The sequence below is a fragment of the Hippoglossus hippoglossus genome, chromosome 5 (assembly GCF_009819705.1).
Source record: "Hippoglossus hippoglossus isolate fHipHip1 chromosome 5, fHipHip1.pri, whole genome shotgun sequence".
NCBI classification, from domain to species: Eukaryota; Metazoa; Chordata; class Actinopteri; order Pleuronectiformes; family Pleuronectidae; genus Hippoglossus; species Hippoglossus hippoglossus.
Window position 1 is genome coordinate 11,947,594 of NC_047155.1, and position 24,750 is coordinate 11,972,343.

The 24,750-nt window shown below is 40.9% G+C and overlaps 3 protein-coding genes across 3 annotated transcripts; 2 read left to right on the forward strand and 1 right to left on the reverse strand.

The window, feature by feature from the left end:
• Positions 1–60: 60 nt before the first annotated feature.
• LOC117761394 (twinfilin-2) lies at positions 61–10,586 on the forward strand. The gene is made up of 9 exons (XM_034585237.1): positions 61–369; positions 4,022–4,200; positions 5,526–5,621; positions 7,307–7,411; positions 7,524–7,538; positions 7,753–7,878; positions 8,025–8,175; positions 8,526–8,647; positions 9,512–10,586. The coding sequence occupies exons 1-9, from the start codon at positions 273–275 to the stop codon at positions 9,677–9,679; spliced, it is 1,059 nt and encodes a 352-aa protein (XP_034441128.1). The 5' UTR covers positions 61–272; the 3' UTR covers positions 9,680–10,586.
• Positions 10,587–16,002: 5,416 nt separating this feature from the next.
• Positions 16,003–18,353, forward strand: LOC117761664 (cytokine-inducible SH2-containing protein-like). The gene is made up of 3 exons (XM_034585757.1): positions 16,003–16,485; positions 17,053–17,216; positions 17,386–18,353. Exons 1-3 carry the CDS (start codon positions 16,466–16,468, stop codon positions 17,880–17,882), a joined length of 681 nt encoding a protein of 226 aa, XP_034441648.1. The 5' UTR covers positions 16,003–16,465; the 3' UTR covers positions 17,883–18,353.
• Positions 18,261–23,946, reverse strand: hemk1 (HemK methyltransferase family member 1). Its single transcript, XM_034585756.1, has 11 exons — positions 23,609–23,946; positions 23,107–23,280; positions 22,935–23,026; positions 22,166–22,259; positions 21,826–21,963; positions 21,352–21,416; positions 21,196–21,245; positions 21,006–21,111; positions 19,718–19,813; positions 19,300–19,410; positions 18,261–19,066 (listed from the first exon to the last, which is right to left on the reverse strand). The coding sequence occupies exons 1-11, from the start codon at positions 23,669–23,671 to the stop codon at positions 18,994–18,996; spliced, it is 1,062 nt and encodes a 353-aa protein (XP_034441647.1). The 5' UTR covers positions 23,672–23,946; the 3' UTR covers positions 18,261–18,993.
• Between the last annotated feature and the right edge of the window lie 804 nt (positions 23,947–24,750).

Genomic DNA, 24,750 nt, shown 5'->3' on the forward strand with positions numbered 1-24,750 from the left:
ATACTGTCCTAGTTACTTGAGCAATGTCCCTTCTCACACTGTCACACTCTCTCATCGAGTCGAGTCGCACTCGACAATCCTCTTCAACAGCCAGAGTAAAGGCCGAGCTTTTACAACAGGCTCTTTTGGTTGGACTTCACTGTCTCTTGACTGGACTGATTTTTTGGGGCCTTGTGCTGTGGAGCTCCTTTCCTGTCTGTTGCTTCTACTTCTTCTGTCTCTCAACACCCCTGCTGCTGTGCCTGGCGGGAGGAAGACACTGCTGACCCGCCATGTTCCTCGCACTAGTGGTGACGCCAGAGCTCAGGGAGTTCCTGGCCAGAGCGAGAGGAGGAGCAGTGCGCCTCATCAAGGTGCGCATCCGAGACGGTGAGTGACCCGGGGCAACGGCCAGTGTATACGATGGAGCAGGCCCTGGGTGGGACTGGATGTAAAACCTAAATCATTCATGCTGTTTAGTGTCAGTCAGCTTTAAAGTGCTCAAAGTTTAAGTTGAGTTAATATTTAAGTATAGTATGTGGATTGCTTTGAATTTGAGCTCCTGAGTCATTACATTACAAACTATGGTGCTCACTAAAGCTACCGCCAAAGTTCACCCACTCAGATATCAGTCCCTAAATATGACATATTTCTTTCATCAGGATCCATATATTATTCCCTATGAAATCATGAAAAACAAACACCCTTTTTCAAAATGTTAAAGAAAGTGAGAAATACAAAAAACAGATGAAAACCTCCTTGGTGGAGATAATAAACTCAATAAATCTTTCTCAACAAGTCTTAATCAATGGTTTCCAGCATTTTAGTTTACAATCCCTGACAGTGAAACAATATAATGTCAGTAAAACAGGTCAAATACAACGTGCTGGACATCAGAGTTTGTGATCATCTTAGTTCACTGACTCATCCCTGCAGGATGGAAACCGTAACAAATAATTAGACCTAAAATGGCCGTTAATGTTGTCATGTAGCTCAAAGCATTTACAATCAAGTCACATTCTATCACGGCAGATCATAATCATAATATAATAAATAATGATATTTGACAACCCCAGTTTAACAACACACATCAACATTGTTAGACTCTTCTCACAATTGGATTAAAAAGAAATCAAATATCTTTATAATCAGTTTAAAACGGTATTTTCTAATCCAGTTTGCAAAAAAATACAAATCTCTGCGCTTGTTTTCTATGCCACACAGAAAAGGGGAAAAAAATGATTTTGTATATATATATTAAAATACAACAAGTCTAGACAAACTCAAAGGATTGTTATTTTTGTAACAGGCCATAAAGGTTGAGCAGGGGCAGCCACCTTTGTGTGACTCAAGAAAAACAGGTCAAACACTAATGACACTCCGTAGAGCACAAACCTCCACGCAGGCCCAACAGTTCCCTTAAATTCATCAAGCTGCACCAACTTTCATACAGTTCTAGATATCAGTTCCCTCAACGTGCCAGATTTTTTAATTTTTTTTCAAGATCTATGAATTATTCCTTTGGGGGGAACATTTTTTTAAATTTCGCAATGTTAAAATAAAGTCATAATAATGTCCTGGATCTGCACCGTAAATGAATGGGTTCTTCCCCGACCCATTCTGCATCCTTCCACTACATTTCGTGGAAACCTGTCCTGCAGTGTTTGTGTAATCGCAACCAAACAAACCAATAAACAAACAGGCAGGGGTGAACACACAAGCTCCTTGGTGGAGAGTAAATATTTTTGTAATCGAGCTGCGGATTCATTTGAAATCCAGATCGTGGGAAGGGTCTTTAAAATCTTTTGGGAAAACTCTTGGAAATGTTAAACTATTTCCTGGGGTTTTTCAAAGATTGCTGGGTATTTATTTATTTTTTCCGAAAATCACACATGCTTCAGCTCAGTGACCACAATGTGTATAATACACGAGAGGCTCAAACTGTCCCTGTCTTCAGCTGAACCTCACACCGCTCAGAGATGCACAGCCTGTTGTGGTGGGTTGCATGTAGCCCAGACATAACTGAGTATGTAAAAACAGGTCAGTAAACCATTGCGGCAGTTGTTGTTCAGCAGTGTGGTTCATGTAAGAAGTGTTCAGTGAGGCAATAGGTTTCTGGGTGGCTGATTATGGATGTGGACTGGTATGTTCATGAGGTGTTTACATCTTATTTTGGTAATTGACCAATGCAGGGCTGTAATATGATTCATGACAGATGCAGCCCGGACTCTCTCTGCGCCTTGTGTCTGTTTATATAAAATATTTGCTGTCATATTTTGGGGTGTTGATGTCCACAGAGGCCAGCGTGCTGATAAGAGAGACAGACAGTCTCACAGCAGTCAGCTGTGTTTGACCTTGAACTCTCTCCGTGGCGTCACTCGGTTATTTAGAGCGACATGTGACTGGACACAGTTTGCGTCCAGCAGCCCGGTGACACTCATGTTCGTTCCAATGTCAGAGGAGAAATAAAATCTCACGAGTCTGTTTCATCACCACCGGCTCAGTGGGTCACTTCCGGTCACCTATCCTGTTCTACCCCATCTGAACTGTCCCCTGATACCTGACGTCCAACGATTTTACAACTGTCTTTGGCTCGAACACCTAAACTGAGCCATTTACACACGTTTAATATCAACATAAAGACGAGGCCTGAGAGAGAATGGCTGGTGGAAAGAATGCGTGCGTGCAGGGATGGAATGTGTTGCAGCTCAGAATAGCAGCATGCCCCAAGAGACTGTCAGGAACCCCCCCCCCCTGCACCCCACAAGGCCATCCGACTTAGGGTTTGTATGTATGTTTTGAGAACTTAATTAACCAAAGCTATTAAGGTTTGGATTTTCCTCGTCAGCTCCTTTGAGAGAGATGACGAGTCCCGTCCAGTCAGTCAGAAATGAATCCTGTAATATTTTTAACTGAGGAGGGGGGGATTGGATCTGTGCCTTCTCTCAGCGCAGCACATGAAGCAAACAGCCAGACACAGCTCGGGGACACAGGGAGAAATGAGCAGTGGGACTCATGGTGGTTGAATATAAACCTGATGTAATAATACATTCGAAAATGGACAGAAAATTAATCTGCTGACCCTCTGAAAAATGACAAATTTCTCTATTTTATGATACAATTACATATAATTACAATTCACAGCTCAAAACATCTGTTTAGATCGGTCTACATTACATAACATATTGTCAGATTTTAGCCTTTTTACTTTTCGTCAGTCTCGTGTTCACATACATTCTGTCAGGTGTCTTTGCCTCCTAACCTGAATTAACCTTGGCTTTCTGACCATGTGTTACATATGTGTTGGCAATTTTAACGCTTGGTCTTATTCATGTTTATGTCTGATATATTGTAAAGTGTCAAAAATGTATTATTATTATTAAAATGGGACTCATAGAGCGCCTACCTCCGCTAAGGCCAAACAGTCCCTTTATTTAAATTCACTAGACCCAGACTTTTATTTAGATCTGCACTAAATTGTACACACTTATAGATATCAGTCCGCTTAACATGCCTGATTTCTTTCATCAAGACCCATGAATTATTCTCTGAAAAATCAATGAAAATATTATAATAATTGTTTTAAATCCTGGATCCGACCCCTGATCCCAATTCTCACCTATATGGGTTCTTTAGTGGCCCATACCACATCCTTTTGTGCTAATCCGTGCAGTAGTTTTTGCGTAATCCTGCTAAATAACAGACAAATGCAGATGAAAACATAACCTGTATATAAAACATATATAAAAATAATGCAGAAGTATTTGTGTGTATGATTTTTATATGTTATCTCCAATTGTTTGCATTCTGTTTGAGCAGTAAAACGAGTAACTCACACTCAATTTTATATATCAAGTTCTTCACCTTTTCATATGGTCACATTGCAGTAATTACAGTCCTGCTTCATGTACATCATTAGGATCTGTGACTGAAGGCTCTAAAATCCACTGATGCTTCTTTTATGGGTCAAAAGGTTGTGCAAAGGCCAAGCTACATGTAATACATGGGCTGAGGTATGTGATGAGTAGTGGTCTGATTTCAGAGCAGCTGGTGCTGGGTGCCTGCAGGGAGCCGGACCAAAGCTGGGACCTGGACTACGACCACTTCCTGCTTCCTCTCCTGGACGACCAGGAGCCCTGCTACATCCTGTACCGCCTCGACTCCCAGAATGCACAGGGCTACGAGTGGATCTTCATCTCGTGGTCTCCTGACCAGTCTCCAGTAAGACACAACAAGTATATTCTGCGCTGTGGCTGCACATAACAACATGTTACTGGTGATGGGGGGTGGGGGGGATTTCCAATTTAGCATGCAGATTTTAAAGAACCACATTTCTATTTAATTTAATAATTTAAATTTAGGAGTCAGTCAAAATTAAAACAGCGGACGACACAATATCATGATTTTCAGTCCCTATAGTCACATGATTTTTGTGGGATAACTATAAAATCCCATCCATTATTAGTCCCTTATTTGACTTTACTAACTTAACTCTCCAGATGTTCGTCACGTAAAATTAAATTTTATTTGTATAATCCATAATCACAAATTACAATTGGTCTCATAGGGATTAACAAGGTGAGACATCCTCTGTTCTTAAACCTCAACAAGAGTAAAAAAAAACTACCCAAGAGAACTAATTAACAGGGGGGGGAGGTAGAAGCCTCAGAGAGAGCCACCTGTGAGGGATCCCACTCCCAGGACGGACAGAAGTACAATAGATACCGCGTGTATATGTAAACATAGCCAGCAGCACCTCTCAGGATCCATTCAATTGGGGTCAGTGAGCTCTCTCAGTTGTGAGTATAAATATAATAATATATTTTTTAATACTCAAAATGTACACTATGTAGATTCAAAAGAATAAATCTAAATACATGGGTGAATCAAACATATGCAAAACCATGCAAAATACAGCAGAAAATGACAAATAGACACATAAACAATTATAATAAATGATGAATATGTATCCTACAGCAATGTATTAGCCCTACTAAAGCAATCAAAATAGTATAATAGTAAACTAAAGTATAGTATACTAAAAATAGTATAATAAAGTAATGATTTAACATTAATCTAAAACAGTTTTTAGGTTGATGATCATAGTAAAATGATCATACTTGGTAAATGTTTTTTAATAAACCAGGTCCATCAGTAGGGCACAGTAATCACTGCAGTCAAAAAGCAATCAGTCATATTGTTTAGAGATCAGAGGTTAAATGGTAAAAGGGCGACGCCAATAATCACGTTTATTCTGTCTCAGCTTGGGTCACGCTCACATTTCCCATAATGCAACTTGATGGCAGTCAGTCATTACACCCTCTCTGCCTGTTGCTGAAAGATCCTTCAAACTCAACTCAGCTACTTGGTAACAAAGGTGACAGATGACATAGTATGAGTGTCCCTTAAAACTACGTCTGTTTGGATGGTGCTCATTAAAAACATCTGCACAGTTTATAATAAACCTGAGTTTCATAGCATTTCTTTTCCTCCCACAGCAAACACACACACACAAACACACACGTTTGTCCCTCTGATGTTTGCAGGTGAAACAAAAGATGTTGTACGCTGCCACCCGCGCCACAGTGAAGAAGGAGCTTGGCGGCGGCCACGTCAAGTACGAGATGTTTGGCACAGCAGAGGTCAGAGCTATTACATTTCAGTATAAAGTGAGGAGAGAAGCAGTACGTGAACCCTGTGAAACGATCTGCATCAATCTGTCTAAACGTCTCTTGTCTTCAGATTTTCACAACAAAAAGATCATTTTCTCGCACTTGTCTATATATTGAATACATCATTAAACATTCACAGGTCCTGGTTTTTCTTTCACTTTCTTTAACATTGAGAAACGGGACATTTTTCTACATTTCCGTTGATTTCTCAGAGAATAATTGATGGATGAACAAAAATCTGTCTTGTTTAGGAAACTTTATGAGTGTTTGCAATTTGGTGCGGATCCGAATAAAATTCTGAATCAAGGGGATTGAAATGTGGTTTCATAAGGAGACTGTTGGGCCTTGGCGGAGGTATATCCTCTGGGTACAGTTATAGTTTTACTTTTTAATTTCCTATTACGTTTCCTGTAATCAAGCACTACTTGAGGGGGGGGGGGGGGGGGGGGAGGGTATCTAGGTTACAGCAGCAATTAGTTGGAAATCTGTTAAGCGTCTCTAATTATGACATAATTAGAACCAAACTATTTTGATCTTTTGAGGAAAACTCATGATGTAAATTCTACAGAAGCAAAATTACTCAATGTTCATTTGTTATTTTTCTATGTGCAAAATAAATGAATCGCATTCACTTGGGCTTCGGTGGAGGTGTGAACTTTACTGAGTGACACTCCAGTTTATTTCTGTGACTCTCATTAGCCGTCAGAGCAAAGCTACAGGCTTAAAATAATCGGGGATAATACAGCTGGTAAATATCTCTGTTCACGAGTCGGCCGTATGTAAATCATGGAGCATGATGGGAAGATATTACAGAGGAAGCTGCTGCTCTCAAGTCTGATAATCAGCTCCAGGACACTATAGCACAACAGTGAAAGTGAAAAGTGGACTGGTGAAACTAAGGTTGAATTGTTTATGAAGGAACATGCAGCTACGTGTGTGGTGTAAAAATAGCAGTGCACTGCAATGCAACATGAAAACATCAGGTGAACCACGGCAGAGGGAGATTCCTCTTCTCTGCTGTGGACAACTTCTGCGAGAAAATGAGCTCCCACGTTTATCAAGGTGTTTTAGAGGAAAATATCAGGTCGGCTGAGGCTAAGGATGAGAAGTCGGGTGATACATCAGCAGGAAAATGATTGTAAGTACTGATTTAGTTCTCACACAGAAAGACTTGGAACAAATAAAATCACCAGTTGGAAAAGCTCAGTCAGAGCCCACAGCTTAACCCAATAAAGATGTTGTTGATTGACCTCAGAGACTCGTTTACACCAGACACATGAGGCAATTCTGTGGGGAGACAGCTCCATGATTCCTCCTGAACATTGTGCACGTCTGATCCACACATACTGGAAGTGATGGTTTAAGGTTATCGCTGCCAAAGGAAGTCACTACATCTATCGGCACTGTGAATGTCTAATGGATGTGTTTAATAAAGACACACAAGGTCATAACTGTTTTATTAGCTACAGCACATTGTGGCTGCCTTCACTTGTGACTTATTTGAAGATCAGATCTTATTTTACGAGCATTTAAAACCGAATTCCAGATTATACCACAGGGATCATGTTCTATTCTTTCTCTGTAATTTACTGCAACAGACCGTCTGTGCTGCTTTTAACCACATGTTTTAAAAAGACACTCTTGTTTGACACTAGGAGGACATCTGTTTGCTGGGCTACCAGCGTCATGTGTCATCCTGCTCAGGTCCTGCCCCGCTCACGTTAGCCGAGCAGGAGCTCCAGAGGATCAAAATCACCGAGGTGAGAGGTCAACGTGGCACATAGCTTTCTATGTGAGCTCTTTTTTTTCTGCTGTCTTAAATTTGTTTCCTCTAATTGTAACATTTTGTTGTGTTTGCCTTTTTTTTCTCAGGGCCGAGTTAAACAGGTATGTTGACACGATACATACAGTATGTGTATATTTAACTCAGATTTGATGTTAATGAGGACATTAAGAGAGAGAACCCGAATCTGTTAGTTGTAATAAAAATGAAAATACATTTGCACCACAGTACAGTGAGGTCCACCTGTATTATCCCATTATGAGCTCTCTGGGTCCTGCTTTAGAGGCTCATAGTGTGTTTGCATGCTGCCCCCTGCAGGTGAAGACAGATATCAGCGTGGAGACAAAGCACCAGACACTTCAGGGCCTCGCTTTCCCTCTGCAGGAGACAGCCAGAAGAGCCCTGCAGCAACTGGCCCAAAAAAACATCAACTACATACAACTGGTCAGCCTGAGGACATGAGATATATCTATATATATAGATATATATATAGATATATATAGATATATAGAAAAACAGAGGCCCTGTTCTGCTGAGATCAGTTTGGTGTTGATTTACTACTTGTCTACTGTTTATTCATTGTGTTGCAGAGGTTGGACGTAGAGAAGGAGATCATCGAGCTGGTCCATTCCAACCCGACAGAAACTCGAGATCTGCCCAGCAGAGTTCCCAAAGACACTCCCAGATATCACTTCTTCCTCTACAAACACTCCCACGAAGGAGACTACCTGGAATCTGTCGGTATGTGCGTCCGAACGCCTCAACTGTCGACCCTGAGAGACACTGTTGATTCTTAACTGTTTTGACCAGAGACCCCTTTAAGATTTGACATGTAAAAAAATCATGAATAAGCTTAAAATGCTTAAAGACGGCCCAGTTTCCAGGTATCCGGACTTTCACAAGAAAAAATCTAAATCCAGACACAAGTCGGAGAAAAAAGAATCACTTTTTTTACTCCATAATTCATCCTGGTGCCTCGATGAGGATGTTGCCTCCAGGTTTCTAACAGCTGATCTAAATCAACTGTAAATATTTACTCCTAATTCTTGGAAATCTGATCTTGGAAATCTATTCTCTTTCTTGGTCTGCAGTGTTCATATACTCCATGCCAGGGTACAGCTGCAGCATCAAGGAGCGAATGCTGTATTCCAGCTGCAAGAGTCGACTACTGGAGGATGTGGAGAAAGATTACCAGTTGGAAATTGCTAAAAAGGTACCTGATGGATAGATGGAGAGAAAATTGGATAACACAGGCTCATACGGGATCACAGCTGCCACTGAGGACACTGAGGTTTTGTGTTCTCTGGATTTTATTTCTTAGAAACTATTTTTGTGGCAGTTTCCAGTATTTCACATAAAATAATGCATATTTGAAATACTTCCCAGAATAAACACATAAAGGATAATTAGTGTTTCTACACCAGCATTGTGTTGTCAGCAGTGTGTAGATCCTCTGACACAGGATTCAGTTGTTTAGTATCACCGCCAAGGATGTTTTCATCTGTTTGAATAAGTAAGCAGCATTACACAAAAACAACTTGATAGATTACCACGAAATTCAGTGGAAGAATGTGGTATAGGTCAGGAAAGAACCCATTACATTCTGTTGTGGATCTGGATCAGGGGGTGGATCCAGGATTTATTTTTTCATTTTCTTTAACGTAGCCAGATAAGGAATCTTTCAACATTTTACAAGGGAATAAAATATGATGTCTTGATGAAACCAATCTGGTATGTTTAGGGAACGGATATTTACGAGTTATTTTGTAATTTGGTGCACCTCGACCAAAATTGACTGAGTGCCATTCTAGTGTTTCAAGATAGAGTTTAAAGGAAATAAAATTGAACTATGAACTTAATAAAAGTGTGAAACATTTCAAAATTGGGGAGAAAAAACAAGGGTGCATTTAGGGTGGACTTGAATTCATGGCAAAAAAATGTTGGTTACCTGGTTGTATACAGACCCAAACATACACAATCTCATCACGATGACTAAATGTGACAGTTGTTTACGTTCTTTAACAAACACTGTTCTCACTACATTTTTCAACTCCTGCTTCTTTTTTTCTTCTCGCAGTTAGAGATTGATAATGGAGATGAACTGACGGAGGACTTCCTGTACGACGAGGTCCATCCTAAGCAACATGCCCACAAACAGGCCTTTGCTAAGCCCCGCGGTCCGGCAGGGAAAAGGGGACACAAACGTCTCATTAAGGGGACAGTGCAGTCCATGCAGAGCAGCTAGATGTGGACGAAGCCTCTCCTCCCATGTTGTGCCTGTAGCTCCGATCATTTCGTCCCCAAACCCACTAACACTCCCATCACGCCCATGGGGTGAGCACGCTGATAGATTTCCTCTTTGTGTCCTGAATTGCAATATACACAACAAATATGTTTTTAATGGAAATGTCTCTCTCTGTGTTTCTGTTTCTCTTTTCTGTTTATGATGATATTCCTCCGTAAAATAAAACAACAAAATGATGATATACTTGCCTCACACTCAGTAGAGCAGATACCTCCACCAAGGCCCCTCTCCAGGCCAAAAGTTGTTACAGAGGCTGAAAGAAGTCCTGTCAACCAGTTTTGTGGATTTGCAACAAACTTTACACAAGCGTATATCAGTGCTCTAAATAACCCTGACTTTCTTCCTCAAGATTGATTTAATAAAGATCAAGATCCATGCATTATTCTCGGGAAAATCGGGGGCAAATGTCACAAAACGTCTTATCTCTGGAATCGGCCTTTTTGTCCGGATCTGTACCAAATTTGAGTGGTTTCTTTCTTGGATCCATTTGTCCTCCAAGTTTCGTGAAAATCTGTTCCCCAGTTTTTGCGTAATCCTGCTTACAAACCAACAAACAAACAGAGAGGGGTGAAAACAAAAAGTCCTTGTTGGAGGTAACAATATGAATAAAACATCAAAGAAAGCATGTGTTGATGACCTCCTATTTGTAAAAGAGTCCGATTATGCAGTGATGGAGATACTCCTCTGTCTTCCATATTGTTATTAAACATACATATGTCGTTTACACTGTTACTGCTGACGTGTACATTCTTCAGATGTTGCAGTCCCTGTTTTGTATCAACAATGTTTGTAAGAAAAATACAATATGAAAGGAAACTCGAAATAAAACCTTGTTTCTACTGTGGTATTAGACTTTCTCAGTACCGATTCATCTTTTTTTATCTGGCATGTGGTGTGTGAAACATGGGGATGCTTCCTGTGAAATGACGGTAAATACTCCTCATGGTTAGGCTGGTGCTGTGGCAGGCCTGTTGTGTTGAGATAAAAACGTTCAGATCCCCAATACTGCATTTGCCCTCACGGCGATGACACACAGGGAGGGCTGCAGCGTCTGAAAGGCTGCAGTGTGTGGATTTAACCCTATGCGCCTATACTCTGTGTGCTCCACAGGACAAATCTGCGACCACGGCTGCGTCATCAAGTGTAAACAAAATGAGATTTCTCGGTTTACAAGCTTGATTTCCATAAACACTTTGAATGGACGGCCACTGGCTCACTACAGTCAGGAGGATTCCGTGAACGTCTGTAACGAATTTAGAAGCGATTCGAATGGATTATTGTCGAGATCTTTCAGATTGGTGCAAAGTGGTGGAGGCCAAAATTGTTATGCTACAAAGTCATGCTGCTAGCATTTCTAAAATCATTATTACATCTGCAACATTATGTCCATGATCATACTTTAGGTTTAAATATCACCAACCCAGAATTGCATGAATGCACAGACCTTTAAAGGGAAAACAACACATTTGAGACTATTTTTCAGATTTTGCCAGTTAAATCAAATTCTGCATTTAGGCACAGCCTTACTCAGCAGATATTACCAGGCCTGATAACAAAGCTCTGCCTTTGAATAAATGTCTCTCTCCAACATACAATGGATCAACTTATGCTTCTGATTCCAGGCAGTGCAAGTTTTTCTCAGAAGCTTCAGGAAATTCCGTTTTTTTTCTTCTCCCCAACCTTCGAAGAAAACAGCAGTTACTCACTGGATCCCAAACTTCATTTCACTTACTGATTCTTGGTAAGTTCTGGGTATGCAGTGTGTTCACACAGGCCGAGTTAATTATAGTCAGGCTGTCAGCGTGCAGATATGTGGTGTTGATTTCTGCAGCCGACCGACGTTGCGGTGCTGCCCCCCAGTGCAGGATGCAAATGAAGGAGTTATTACATATTTGCACAAAGAGAGTGAAAAAACGTTGGGGACTATCTTGGAAAATGCGACAAACAATGGCTCAAATATCTTCATACATTAAAAACAGTCAATATACAGAATGTTCTACAATGAAGTTACAATAATAGCTTGTTTCAGAAGTTTGTTTTTGTCCTGATTCTTGTTTTTATTTGTGACAATTTTAAAAAGTTCATCATGTGTGATGACTCAGCTGCAGCTGATGTGAGGCTTTGTTCAAACAAACACTGGTCCACTCACTTTTTCCTGAGATGATGAACAAAAAACGAAATAACAAGAATTTATAGGTGAGGTCAAAACATCTAAAAACAAATGCTGGGATGGATAGAAAAAAATCCAGTTTAAAGTGTTGTTTAGGTGAGTGTCTTCTAGTCATGAGCAATAGTTCACTCTTCTATATTTACACAAACCACATGTTCAACGACCAGAATCAGCTGCGACAGTGAGTGCGTGTCTGCCCGTGAAGAAGCAGACATTCAGACCCTGATGTACCAGTACCGCTGTACCACCGGTGTTAGTTACTGGTTGCTTCCCACTTGAAAGACGTTACATACATGGTTGCTTCAGCCTCCAGCAGGGTCAGGAGGCAACGGCCAGTGGACTCTGCACTGTAGAAACGGCTCAAGTTCACGTAAGTAGTCCTTAAGTCGGCAGAAAGTCCAGAGGATGTGAGAACGCAGCAGGAGATCCTACGCTGGATTCACAGCGAGCGAGTCATGATGTTGCTTCTAACTGCAAAACTGAGAAAACATAAAGAAAACTAATATCTCCCGGTGAAAAATCCATTTCACACTCATAGAACTGTGGAGTTTTGTGGTGATAAGAGACGATGCGGGTGTGGATGTGCTGTAAACAAAAATCTCTGGAGCTGAATAAATATGTTGCATCCCACCTCTGTCCTGCTGCCCTCACCTGAATCCTGTGGAGGATTTGTTGCTGTTGTGAACGTGTCTGTGCAGAGAACCTCCCACTGCCTGGTGCACGTGTGAAAGGCAAACTGTATAGAAAGTCCGGACCTAGTTCTGCAGAGTTCCTCCACATGACATGTGTGAAAACGCATTTTGTTTCCCAAATACAAAGCCAGGGCTGCGCATTAAAGCATTATTTTTTCAGAGCACACAGAGCTTCATATAGCTAGCGGGCCGTGAGGAGATATTAGTGGAAATGGACAAAACGTGAATTAATTTAATATCGCTTACCCCACCTTTAATATGAAAAACAAAGTTTAACATCATTAAAGCTTTCGTCGGGGCAAATGTTTCTCAAAAGAGAATTTCAAAGCTTTTAAATAGCTTCTCCATTCAATAGATCAATTCATTTAACAGTTGTAGTTCCTCAAGTCCGAAAGGAACTTTTTTGGTGATTGAGTAAATGTTCAAGTAAGTTTCTAAAAATCTTGCAGTTTTGCTTTTTTCCGGCTTCCTATAGAGCAAATAATTGATCAATAAATCAAATGATCTATGATCTATTTCATAATTTAATATTATTGTTTGTTATGTTGTGAAAATAATCATTAGTTGCAGCCTCAGTCAATTTCTTGTACTTTAGCATTGTTACAAGAGAGCCTTGATCTTCTGGGAAGTAATCACTCAAAAATATTAAATAAAGCCCAGATAAAGGACGGAGGGAAAAAACTGAAAAGAGCTCGAGTGAACGTGGAGCTGCGTAGGTTCATACACTGTGTACTTTTTCATCCTCAAATTCTTGGTAAACCCTCTGCCTTCCTCGTAAAGCGCTCTCCAGTTACCAAACTGCTTCATCCAGATGGATAATCTTTAATATCCCCAGAGTCTCTGCTGATCTTCACAAAAACTGCACTCCAATTTTACGCACACACGAACACAATTATACGAAAACAGTGTTGTATCAGGAATTCAAATATGAGAGATGTGATTTTATCCACATCACTGCAGGTCCTGGGTTAACATATGATTGTTGTGTTTCTCAGAATTCCTGGATGAGGATGGAGCATAAGTCATGAAATAGAACAATAAATAGTCACAAAAATAACTGTGGTTGTCCTAGTTCTTGAAGAACATTTGCTCGACAGCAGTCAGGGGGGAAGATAAAATCCAGTTCTCAGAAAAAATGGGTCATTTCAGGACTTCAGCATTGAAGCATTTGGGATCAGAAGGCTAGGGTGGATATGGTTATGATTAAGATACAGCATAGTTCCATGTGTTGCCTTGTCTTCAGTAGACTACACATGTGTGAGAGAGTGTGTGTGAGATGGCTCAGGAGACTGATGGAGGAAATATTTTGTAAGCTTAAAACTTGATCAGGATGTTCCTCAGTTTTATAATAACAAATATGCATCAGTGGCCTGTTACACTCAGCGACAGCTTATCTCTCCCGACTCATTATAACATATGAACACCAACATGCAGGAGGACGGGGTGATGAGAAAACTGAGTGGAAATGCAGTGTCAGGGGGGCTTGCAATCCCCAACTGGAGCGCCCAGAAAGGTTATTGTCAATTGGTCAATTAGCTGAAATACGTTTTTTCTGTTCTCAGACTTCCTGTAGAGCAAATAATTGATCAATAAAGAGAAGTATGCAGTAATGAAAATGATTGCAGCCCAGTTGCAGCCTCGGCCCATTAAAATCTCCAGAGATTAAACCATGATTGATGTCTTTGGCTTTCTTGCACTTTTGTTTCATGAAAGCAATTATCTTCTCAGGAGTAATAACTCAAACATATAATATTGTATTAGGTCCACATAAAAAGGGGACAAAGCTTTATGAATATGATGTGAATACCTATGCAGGGGTGCGAGATGTGATGTGACAGCTGAACAGGACATTGATGTCATGAGTGGGAATACCGTGTCAGGTGAGTTTCCAACCCAAAGGAAGATAAGATAAGAAACTTTATTTGTACAGCACCTTTCAAAACACAGTTACAAGGTGCTTTACAAGTAAAAAATTAATAATGAAAAAAATAATAATTGGAAACTGTTCAAAAGAAAACCACAAGAAACAATTTAAAAGCAAGTTAGACAAGATAAGATAAGATGGTGGAATGCACACTCAGTCAAAGTATAGGTTAAAAATATTATATGCAAGGAACTATACATTATTATGCAGAATGTAAACAAAATATCAATGTAAATCAGTGTTGCAACACACACACACGGATATGGATAGATAATCTATGACAATACTACAACAATATAATATAATATAACGTGCACAGGGGCCATTCTAGTGAGTGTGCTCAGTATTGATGCTTTAAGCACATTAAGCTGAAAATACTTCTGTGCTTTTATTAAGTAAAATTTGAAGTACTGGTTTTATACTCAATTACTTTTTTATTTGTACTGTCTGTGCCTATTAGATATTATAGAATAGAATAGATAGTTGCCCGGGTAGAAAGGATTATTGTTAGTAAATGAAACTGTTACATGAGTTGAAACCTGATATATTACATTACATTACATTCCGTTGAGCTGACACTTTTATCCAAAGCGACTTACAATAAGTGCATTCAACCATGAGGGCACAAACCCAGAACTACAAGAATCAAGAAAGTACAATTTTATTCAAGAAAGCCGAACTACAAAGTGCTACATGTAAGTGCCTTATATGTATAGAACAATGTGGCCTATTGTTGTATCAGTCGTACAGAAACACAGTCAAACAAACCAACTCTAACCTAATTGAACAGTCGGGTTTACAAAGTGGAACGAACAGCGAGCGACATTTCTTTGCTCTAAGCAGCGACACAGCCTTAACGCGTTTTCTGTTTGAGTTCATTGTCTCGATAACAACTTGTTTTCTCGAGTGTAATTACTCAGACAAACCTCCAGGAAAAGCTCCGCCGTGTTTTCCTTTTCTTCTTCACCGCCCCACCATCCCCAGGATAGACAGACAGATAGAGGGAGAATCTATATTACTGGAAATAGCCTGTGCGCATTCCTATTATCTTTAATGTGGAGGCGGCGGGTTCGCGGAATGGAGCCTGTGTCGGGGCGGCCCGGCGGGGCGGAGTCAGCGCGCTGCCGTGATTCCTGGAAAGCGGATAGGGAGAAGCCGCCTCGCAATTCCTGGGAATGAGAGTCCGATTCAGCGAAGGCAGGAGCCGCCGGGTGGGACCGGGAGGGGGGTGGGGGGGGGGGAAAGAACCGGAGCGACACCCGGTGGTACACGGACCGGGGAACCAGGGGGGGGGGGATCCTCCGGTGATGTGTCCGTGAGCAAGACGCGTGTTTGTGTCTCGCCGCCGGGGATGCGAGGAGCGGAGGTGTTAGCTTAGCCGCTAACTGTCACCCAGCACAACAACCCGGCGGGGGGGGGGGGGGGGGGGGGGGGGGGGGGGGGGGGGGGGGGGGGGGGGGGGGGGGGGGGGGGGGAGGGAGGGAACCGCTGCGGCCGGCGTGACGTCAGCGCCGGCGGTGCTGCGAACAGTTCTCAGAATAGTCTTCCAGGAAACGGTAAATTTGAAAAGCCAAGCCTTTACACTCTGTCCTTCACACATTTGGATCCCGCTCCGGTGACAACACGCTCCGAGCCGCCGCCGCCGCACGGACCCGCCGCTTGTTTTTTATCTCCTTTTAAACCCTCGCTCGATTCCGGGTCGGTGTTTTCCTGTCGCGTTTATATATATATTTTGAAAAAAAAAGCGCAGACGAGCGGAGGACACTGGGACACGCCGAGCTCTTCATGTCCCTTTCTTTTTTCTTTTTTTTTTTTTTCCTAAACATATGTTAAATCTTATTTTTCCAGACCTGGCTTTTCTGTAGATAAACGTGACGGTCTATTTGTTTTGGACTTGTTTTCTGGGGAAGTTGAAGAGACCAGAGGATTCCACTAATAGTATGATTCTTTGTGTACCAGGGTGAGTGGACTTTTCTTTGTTTGCTTCCTCCTCTGCTATTTGTGTTAAAACCACATCAGAAAACACATCTATTAGTAAAACGTGTGTTCTCTCAATTCTATTGTCAAGCTGTAATAATAGAGTTTGGATTCAAGGTGTATTTGAAATGTCCAGAGCTCAAGTGCGACTGGTGTAAAAATGTAAAAGTACTGTTACACAAATTTAAATACTAAGTAGTTTCTTTCCTTTTTTTATTAAATAGAAATGCCTGATTGAGATACATTTATCTTTTTTTAACTAAATTTGTCACAAATGACAGACAATGTAATTAATCAAATCATAAATAACACTAAGTAATCACATTTTGTGGTTTTCCAAGTCACACTGTGGATTCATCAGGTTGAACATCTTCTTCCTATAAACACTTCAAGTCAAGGAATACATGATCTGTGTTCATGCCGGACTATCTTGACGATAATGATCTTATATTAATGCAGGACGGAGGAGTAAAGCCGACCATGACTATTTTTAAGCTTTTATTTTTTTTTTCATGTCATTTAAACCTTTTATCTTCCATCTCATTTCCAGTCCTAGAGCTCTTCTGCCCAGTGCTCTGTCCACTGACGCCCCACAGGGCATGCGGGCTGGAACCGTAGCTCCCAACCCCTGCCTTCAAAGCACCCCATCGCTATGGGACCCTGCAAAGGACCTGCGGGCGATCGCCAGCAACTTCTGCTATCTAGAAAATTCAGGTAGTTTGACATTTTACAGCCACCAACGTAACAGATAAGATTCTTGAAAGACGCTCGTTCAGATAAATGAATTCATTGAGGATTGTTTACTGTAGAATAAACATGAAGTAACATGCGGAATGTCCAGTGACTAATATTAAGGAATGTGTTTGTGTGTGTGTGTGTGTAGGTTGGTACTGGGGAGCAATAACTGCCGCTCAGGCCCACGCTGCACTACAAGAGGCGTCTGAAGGAGCCTTTCTGGTACGGGACAGCAGCCACCCCATGTACATGCTGACCCTCTCGGTCAGGACTGCGCGTGGCCCCACCAGTATACGGATCCAGTACAGCGGCGCCAAGTTTTTGCTGGACTCCAGCTCTCCGGCCCGACCCAGCCTGTCGTCCTTCTCCAGCGTACCCAGCCTGGTGCAGCACTACATGGGACCAGAGAGGAAAGCAGACAAGGGGAAGGTGGAGGCGGAGGCCCCTTCGAAACCCTCTCAGCAGACAATTCAGGAGGCTTCTGTGGTACTGAAACTGAAGCGGGCCGTGTACAAGCCTAAGGGCCTCCCCTCTTTACAGCACCTAACACGCCTCGTCATTAACAGACACTCTGACTGCCCCGACCAGCTACCACTCCCGAGGCCTCTGCTGCGTTACATCCAGAACTATCCCTTCAAGGTGTGAGGCGTTCCTCAAGGTCATCACAATGGCCGTTTTTCTGACTTAAAAGACAAACAACCGTCAAACAGGTCCTTCGTACCTGTAAGTGACAACACTGCTCCAGCAGTTGAAGGCCAGTCCCGAAGAAACTGGACACAGGGTCGTGTTTTTACTGACAAAGTATGTACAATATCAGTTATAACTGACGCGTCCGGATTCGGACTTAATTTGTCGAGGGGCCGCGTGGTGAAGAATCCCAGTAAGAGACAGCTTGTGAGAGAACTCAGTACTGTAATCGACACTTATTTTATGATGGATGTGGAAATTGTCCACGTCTATTTTACCCTCATCAGTTTTGAATGTACATATTGTTTCCAAGAAGTACACTGATTCCATTGAAACACCATTTTAATCCATTTTATTTTCTCAGTAAAACATTTTTTCTACTTTTTACATGTGTACATTTTTCTATTAAAATAACTAATTTGATTCTAACTTGCAGTCCTTGACATCCTTTCCATCTTGTGCTGCTTTAAATGACAGTGTTGCTCACATGGCAAAGGGAGGCACTGTCAACATCACCGTTATTAACCACCACACGACGACCGCTCTTGTGACACTTGTTATGAAATATTTTCATTTTCAATCACCTTTGAAATACAAAGACTTTGTGGCCTTTGAGCTCTACAGTGTGTGAGACAGGCAGACCAGTGTGAGGACGTAAAGGCCACATTGTGTGTTTTTGCTCAACAATGCGTACAGCCTGCATCTGAGTCAGCGAATGGACAAGCGAAGGGGAGGACCGCTCATCAGCAGATTCACAGAACTGCTGAATGCTTCCTGGGAGGAGGGTGAGATTCTGGGAGGGAGGGTTCTAAGAAAAGCCTCGGTAATTACCTTCAGCTTTGAGCCTGCTTTTGTGCCAGCTCGCACACATTTCTATTGTGGCACAGGATGTGATCGCAAATGTTACCAGATTTTTAAAAAAGCAAACAGTGACATGAAAGTGAATTCGGCCGTTGCAAATTGTGCATTTTTGAGTCATTAAAGCAGCGCAAGTGCGTGCTTGGCGGCTCAGTGGGGGTAGAGGAGCTGAGGCTGTGGCGACCTGGGATAAAGCCAGTGTAATAGGATCTCAGTTTCTCAATCCAGACCCAGCTCGTGGTCCTTGTATGAGTTCTCTTTTCTGGAGGATACAGAACCGAGGCCTAAAAAAAACAAAAAAAGAGTCATGGATGCTGAATTCGGACTTTCAATGAGAACGAATGACAAAGAAAGGTGGTGCTAAGCTTACATCTGTAAGGTTTTATCACTGCAGCCTTTTACTTTCATAGACAGTAATGGATCATCATGTAAACATGAAATCACAGGAGGTTAAATGCTGACAAAATAAGATGAAGCCCTGGTGACACATACAGGCCGAGAGCTTTTCTACACAGACCTGCCGGTGATGTCGTGCCGTGTCTCAACATAACGCAGCTCTTTCACATTCGCCTCCACCCACTGCTGAATGAGCGGGGGATGTCTGGGGTCCACCTCTAAGTAAGCACGTCTGTTATTCACCAGGGAAAAAAGCCCCACCACAAAATGGATTAAAATGTAGTCATCAACAGGACAGAATCATCAGCAATGACCTTGAGACGAGAGCGGTGGCACATATCTGGAACTCTGTTCACGGGAAGTCTTTTGAAAAGCTTAACTCATTAAAGAGGCAACACGATACATGTTTTTCAGAACACGCTGTTCTTGTGACAAGCCCCTGCTGCCGTTAGGAATTAAATCCAGGTGGGGTGGTGTGCGTATGTGCGTTTGTGTGTGTGTGTGTGTGTGTACTTGCTTTAGGCGGAGAGGTTCCTTACCCATGATCTGACAGAATCTTTGGAGCCATAGTCAAAATCTGTCTGATCACATTTAGGCCATCCTCACCTCCATCCAAAGCAGACGGGTCCTCAAACCTGGGAACAGCAGAAAGTTTCCACACATCACATCACGACATTTCTAAGAATATATATATATATATATATATATATATATATATATATATATATATATATATATATATATATATATATATATATATATATATACATACATACATAATAATATACATTTATAACAGATAGTCATAATTTATTTATTTTAAATTAACATTTATTTTATGTTAATTTCCAAAAATAAACATTTTTTCCTTTTATTCTCATTTACGACTTTATTCTCATAATATCACAAATTGATTATTAAAATCACCTTTTTTCTCCCTTCAATATGGCCCTAATACTCCATCGTCTAAAAGCAGTATGTATAATAAGTAAATAAAATGGCAATTCTTTTTGTCACTTTCTTTTACATTGTGCGATAGGGTGTTTTACAACGTTTTCATTTATTTCTCACAGAATAAATCATAGAACCTGATGACAAAAATGTGGCACGTTTAGGGAACTGAAATTTATGAATGTGTGCAATTTGCTGCAGATCGACATAAAAATCTTAATCTAGTGAATTTAAATGTGGTTTCATAATGGGACTCTAAGTCGATACATACTTGGATGTAGAGCTTCAGCTATTCAGATAATCAAATCATTTTAGGCGAGAACAAATGTTAAGAATTTACAGCTTATCAAAATGTGAGGATTTACTGCTTTTTTCTGCCCATGAGACATATGATAGTAAAATGATTATCTTTGGGGTTTGGACTGTAGGTCGCACAAATAATGCGCCTGAGGACACCACCCTGGATTGTGTGAAAATATACTGGGCATTTTTTTTACTGCAAACATTTTATAGACTAAATGATAAATTAAGAAAAAAATTGTCATACTTATCGAAATGAAAACAAGATATTAATTATTGTCTGAGAAATTGACAGAAATATCAAAAAACGCCCAATTATACAAAGTGAAAAAATTCCGCACCCATCATTCTAGTACTTTAGGGTTAATCCATCCAGTTGTTTTTGTTCAATGCTGCCAACTAAAAAAACATTATCTGGTTGGTGGAGGTAATAAACAAACAAACCAAAAAACAGACACGGTGGAAACATAATCTCCTTTCTGGCAGTGATAACTGTTATTTAACAAAGTTAACAAACTTTTAAACTGTATTATAGTTTATTACATTATCGAGTGAGGCTGCATGGGTTTCAATCACCTGAGAATTTCCGGTTCCAACATGGACATATCCTCAGAGAACAGGTACGGAGGATTACTGACCAGAGCTGAAGCACGACTGCAGAGACTCAACGCAGCTTCTGGATCTGACAAGACACAAATTAGAAATGTTTATTAGCACTGTATTCATATATGTTATCTATTAATTTGAATGCGCTGCTTTCACTCACCTTTCATCACATCTATATGATGGATCTGTAATCTGTCCTGAAGCCCCAACCTGCGAAGTGAAGACTTGATGCATTAATGTATTTTAAAAGCCTTTATCCACAATAAAAGTGAATCAGTGAGGATATTTACAAGTAGATGTGCTGTGTTAGAACAACCTTAAAGCGTTCTCCCTTGTTAAATCCACTGCCTGCTGGCTCTGATCCACTGCGATGGCTTTAAGCTAGTGAAAAAAGACAGAGCAATTAAAAGCTGCCGATGGGTTTTAACTTCTTAATGGAGAAAATACAAATCGATTACTTGTATTTATATTTCTAAATTCAAGTTTTTATAATATATGATCTGTTGACAGTGGAGAGAGAAAAATAAGCAGATGTAGTTAATATTATGACAGGAGAGTAGAAAGCATGTTTGAGCTGATAATATGTTATATAAGATAATATTTAAAAAACTAAATTAAATCTAAAACTTCTTTAAAATGACCAATTACCAAATTACTCAACTAACATCTAAACATTTCATCCTAAATCTGATTTAAAAGCATAATTAAATGTCAATGTATTGAGTTTATAAGGATAAAGAAACGGACAGTTGCTGAAAACTCTGCTTCATGTGATAAACACAACGCTCACCTGAGGCAGACTCCTCAGGAGGCTGAGAGAAATGGCTCCGGAGCCACATCCCACTTCCACACATGTATGCAGAGCGTCAGCAGCGTCTTCAGTCCCACACGTCGTCTCCAGATCAATGAGCACAAGTTCCACCAACTCCTGCACCGACACACAGAGAAAATCATGCTCTGGTTACGTAGGATCCCAGGATTCATCAGGATTTACTTGTACATTTTACATATGTGTGTGTTTGTATATGAGTGTGAGTGTGAGTGTGTGTGTGTGTGTGTGTGTGTGTGTGTGTGTGTGTGTGTGTGTGTGTGTGTGTGTGTGTGTGTGTGTGTCTTTGCCCCTCTCCTACCTCTGTTTCTGGTCTGGGTATGAACACAGGAGGCCTCATCTTCAGGGTCAAATCTCTGAAGTCCCACTCCTCAATCACATACTGCACAGGCATTCTACAAACACACACATTTCAGATCACAATAAAACCAGTTGCATATATCCTGGGCGTCAGGATAAAGTCAATTCACCTCGACCACTGGCACATTTGTCTTGGTGCATTTTGAGGGAATATGTCAACTTCTCCATTATATACATTTGATGATCTACAGGATTTCAGTGTTACTGTCTTTTCCTCCCATATGCCTGATAAAACAGGGAAACAACAGCCAGATGAATGGTGGTTTGAATATGTGGATATTTGAAATTGAGCCGGAATTCTATGGATTTTTGGGGGGCTGATGCTAATCAATATAATCGAGTAAAAATATATCTAACATTTATTTTTACAACATGATGTTTTTGCAATGATTCCAAAGATGTCGTCATCTGAAAACTAAATGTAATCAAGGTTTGATATTTTATAGTTTAACCATAACTTTTATTATCAATAACTAAAAATAATAAGAAACACAAAAACAACCAAATATAAAGAAGTTGATTAAGAAAATAAACCCATTTTTGGGAACTGTTAACAAATGCCCATCTTTCCTGCATTGTTTAGTCTGTGAAATAAAAGTTTTCATATCGGAAAAAACGAAAGAAACATTTTGTTCATTTTCAGCCAATTGGTTTATCGGTCGAGCTCTAACTTTTATTCTATTTATAGTGTATTTGTGTAAACTTTATACCTGGAGAGACGTCTGGTGCAGAGCTTCCATATCTGCTCTGTTTCCTCTCGGCTGAGGAACTCTGTTAGCTTCCTCTGCTCCACACTTTGTATCTGCACAAAGAAATGTGAGAACATCAGAATATATTCAGTCAATGCATGAGGCAGTGTTCCCCAGCAAATGTTCAACTCACAGTTTTGGCCCCGAACAAATGTGCGATGATGTAGTGGCTGGACTCTTCGGGCTCCGTCACTCCTCTCTCCTCAAAGTGCTTCCTCCACGAATCCATGGCCTGGAGGGCTGTGATCCTGTGAGCAGGTAGGGCAGGAGCGCTGCATGCTCGCACAGCATGGTAGCCCCAGATTCCCTGAAGAGCATTAGATACAAGAGTGTCCAAATAACCACAAATCAAAGCCCCTGTGTGCAGCCACACAGTGGATCATCTGTCTGGCTGCAGCGGAGGATGCACTGGCACAGAGCTGAGTGCTGACAGTTATTATTCGCTTGTTACACCGTGGCAACCGAGATACTGGAGTTTATTTGTTCTTAATTTCATACGATTCTCTGATTAAGTGTGTCAGGGCCCAACTACAGCCTCCACTGTGCTACTCCACTGTGCAGAACGCATCAACCCATCTGCCAACAGCCCTCCCTTGGATACAACGAAAAGTAGGTGAATTCGACCAGTGTGTTACCTTTGCTCCAACGCTCCTGCAGCCAAACAGCCTGCAGCCTGCACCCAGTGACCTCCTCCACATGGCTCATCTCAGCAGACCCCCACTCCCCACACCGGTGCTGCCATAGTTTGAACAGTAAAGGGCAGTTTGTGTGACCTCTGTTGTCCTCATACACTGTGTTTGAGCAGTTTGTCCTTGGTCTGCACGGTCTGTGTCACTAATGTCGCCCTGTGGGTCATCTACTACACAACACCTCGTGTAGTCGAGCAACACACTGAGTGACACTGTTGTTGGTGTTTCGTACACGCGCTGCAGCAAACGTCACGTGACCAGAAACGACTCCTCCACATGCGCAGCACTGACTCTGGTGTTGCCTTTAAGGACAGTGGCAATAAGTGGTGAAATGATAAGGAGGCCACATAAGTACAATATGTACACATGTGAGATACAACAAGTACAAATGTGAGGTTTTGTTTTTGTTCTTCAACAACAATTATTTCCTCTGATATACTAAAAGTAGCTTTTCACTTATAATGTTAGAAATATTGAAAACCACAAAAATCCAAACTTTCCCTCAGGATCAATAAAGTATCTATCTATCTATCTATCTATCTATCTATCTATCTATCTATCCTTCGATCCTTTTATCTATCTATCTATCTATCTATCTATCTATCTATCTATCTATCTATCTATCTATCTATCTATCTATCTATCTATCTATCTATCCTTCGATCCTTTTATCTATCTATCTATCCTTCTATCTATCCTTCTATCCTTCTATCTATCTATCTATCCTTCTATCTATCCTTCTATCCTTCTATCCTTCTATCTATCTATCTATCTATCTATCTATCTATCTATCTATCTATCTATCTATCTATCTATCTATCTATCTAGCCTTTGAATGTCTTGGTTTTTCTGATCAACAGGAATAAAAGCCCAAAACTATTAGTGTACTATTATGATCTGGGAAGTTTTTTATTTACTTAACACATTAGTAAAATGTGTATTATCAAAATATTTGTTTGGTAAATTAATAATTGCAGCTTAACTGTTGCTTAACTGTTGCTTGACTGGTGTCTGCGCTTTACAAATAAAGGCTTTTGATTGAAAAACCACATGAAGAGCTTATTGAATATGTGTGGCGTTTAGATTAT

Coding starts and splice junctions, on each gene's coding strand:
- LOC117761394 (XM_034585237.1), top strand. CDS start 273: ATGTTCCTCGCACTAGTGGTGACGCCAGAGCTCAGGGAGTTCCTGGCC. Junction 4,201..5,525: donor GGTCTCCTGACCAGTCTCCA/GTAAGACACAAC, acceptor TGATGTTTGCAG/GTGAAACAAAAGATGTTGTA. Junction 8,648..9,511: donor AGTTGGAAATTGCTAAAAAG/GTACCTGATGGA, acceptor TTCTTCTCGCAG/TTAGAGATTGATAATGGAGA.
- hemk1 (XM_034585756.1), bottom strand. CDS start 23,671: ATGTGGAGGAGGTCACTGGGTGCAGGCTGCAGGCTGTTTGGCTGCAGG. Junction 23,027..23,106: donor ATTTGTTCGGGGCCAAAACT/GTGAGTTGAACA, acceptor TTCTTTGTGCAG/ATACAAAGTGTGGAGCAGAG. Junction 19,411..19,717: donor AAGATTCTGTCAGATCATGG/GTAAGGAACCTC, acceptor GGTGAATAACAG/ACGTGCTTACTTAGAGGTGG.
- LOC117761664 (XM_034585757.1), top strand. CDS start 16,466: ATGATTCTTTGTGTACCAGG. Junction 16,486..17,052: donor ATGATTCTTTGTGTACCAGG/GTGAGTGGACTT, acceptor TCTCATTTCCAG/TCCTAGAGCTCTTCTGCCCA. Junction 17,217..17,385: donor CTGCTATCTAGAAAATTCAG/GTAGTTTGACAT, acceptor GTGTGTGTGTAG/GTTGGTACTGGGGAGCAATA.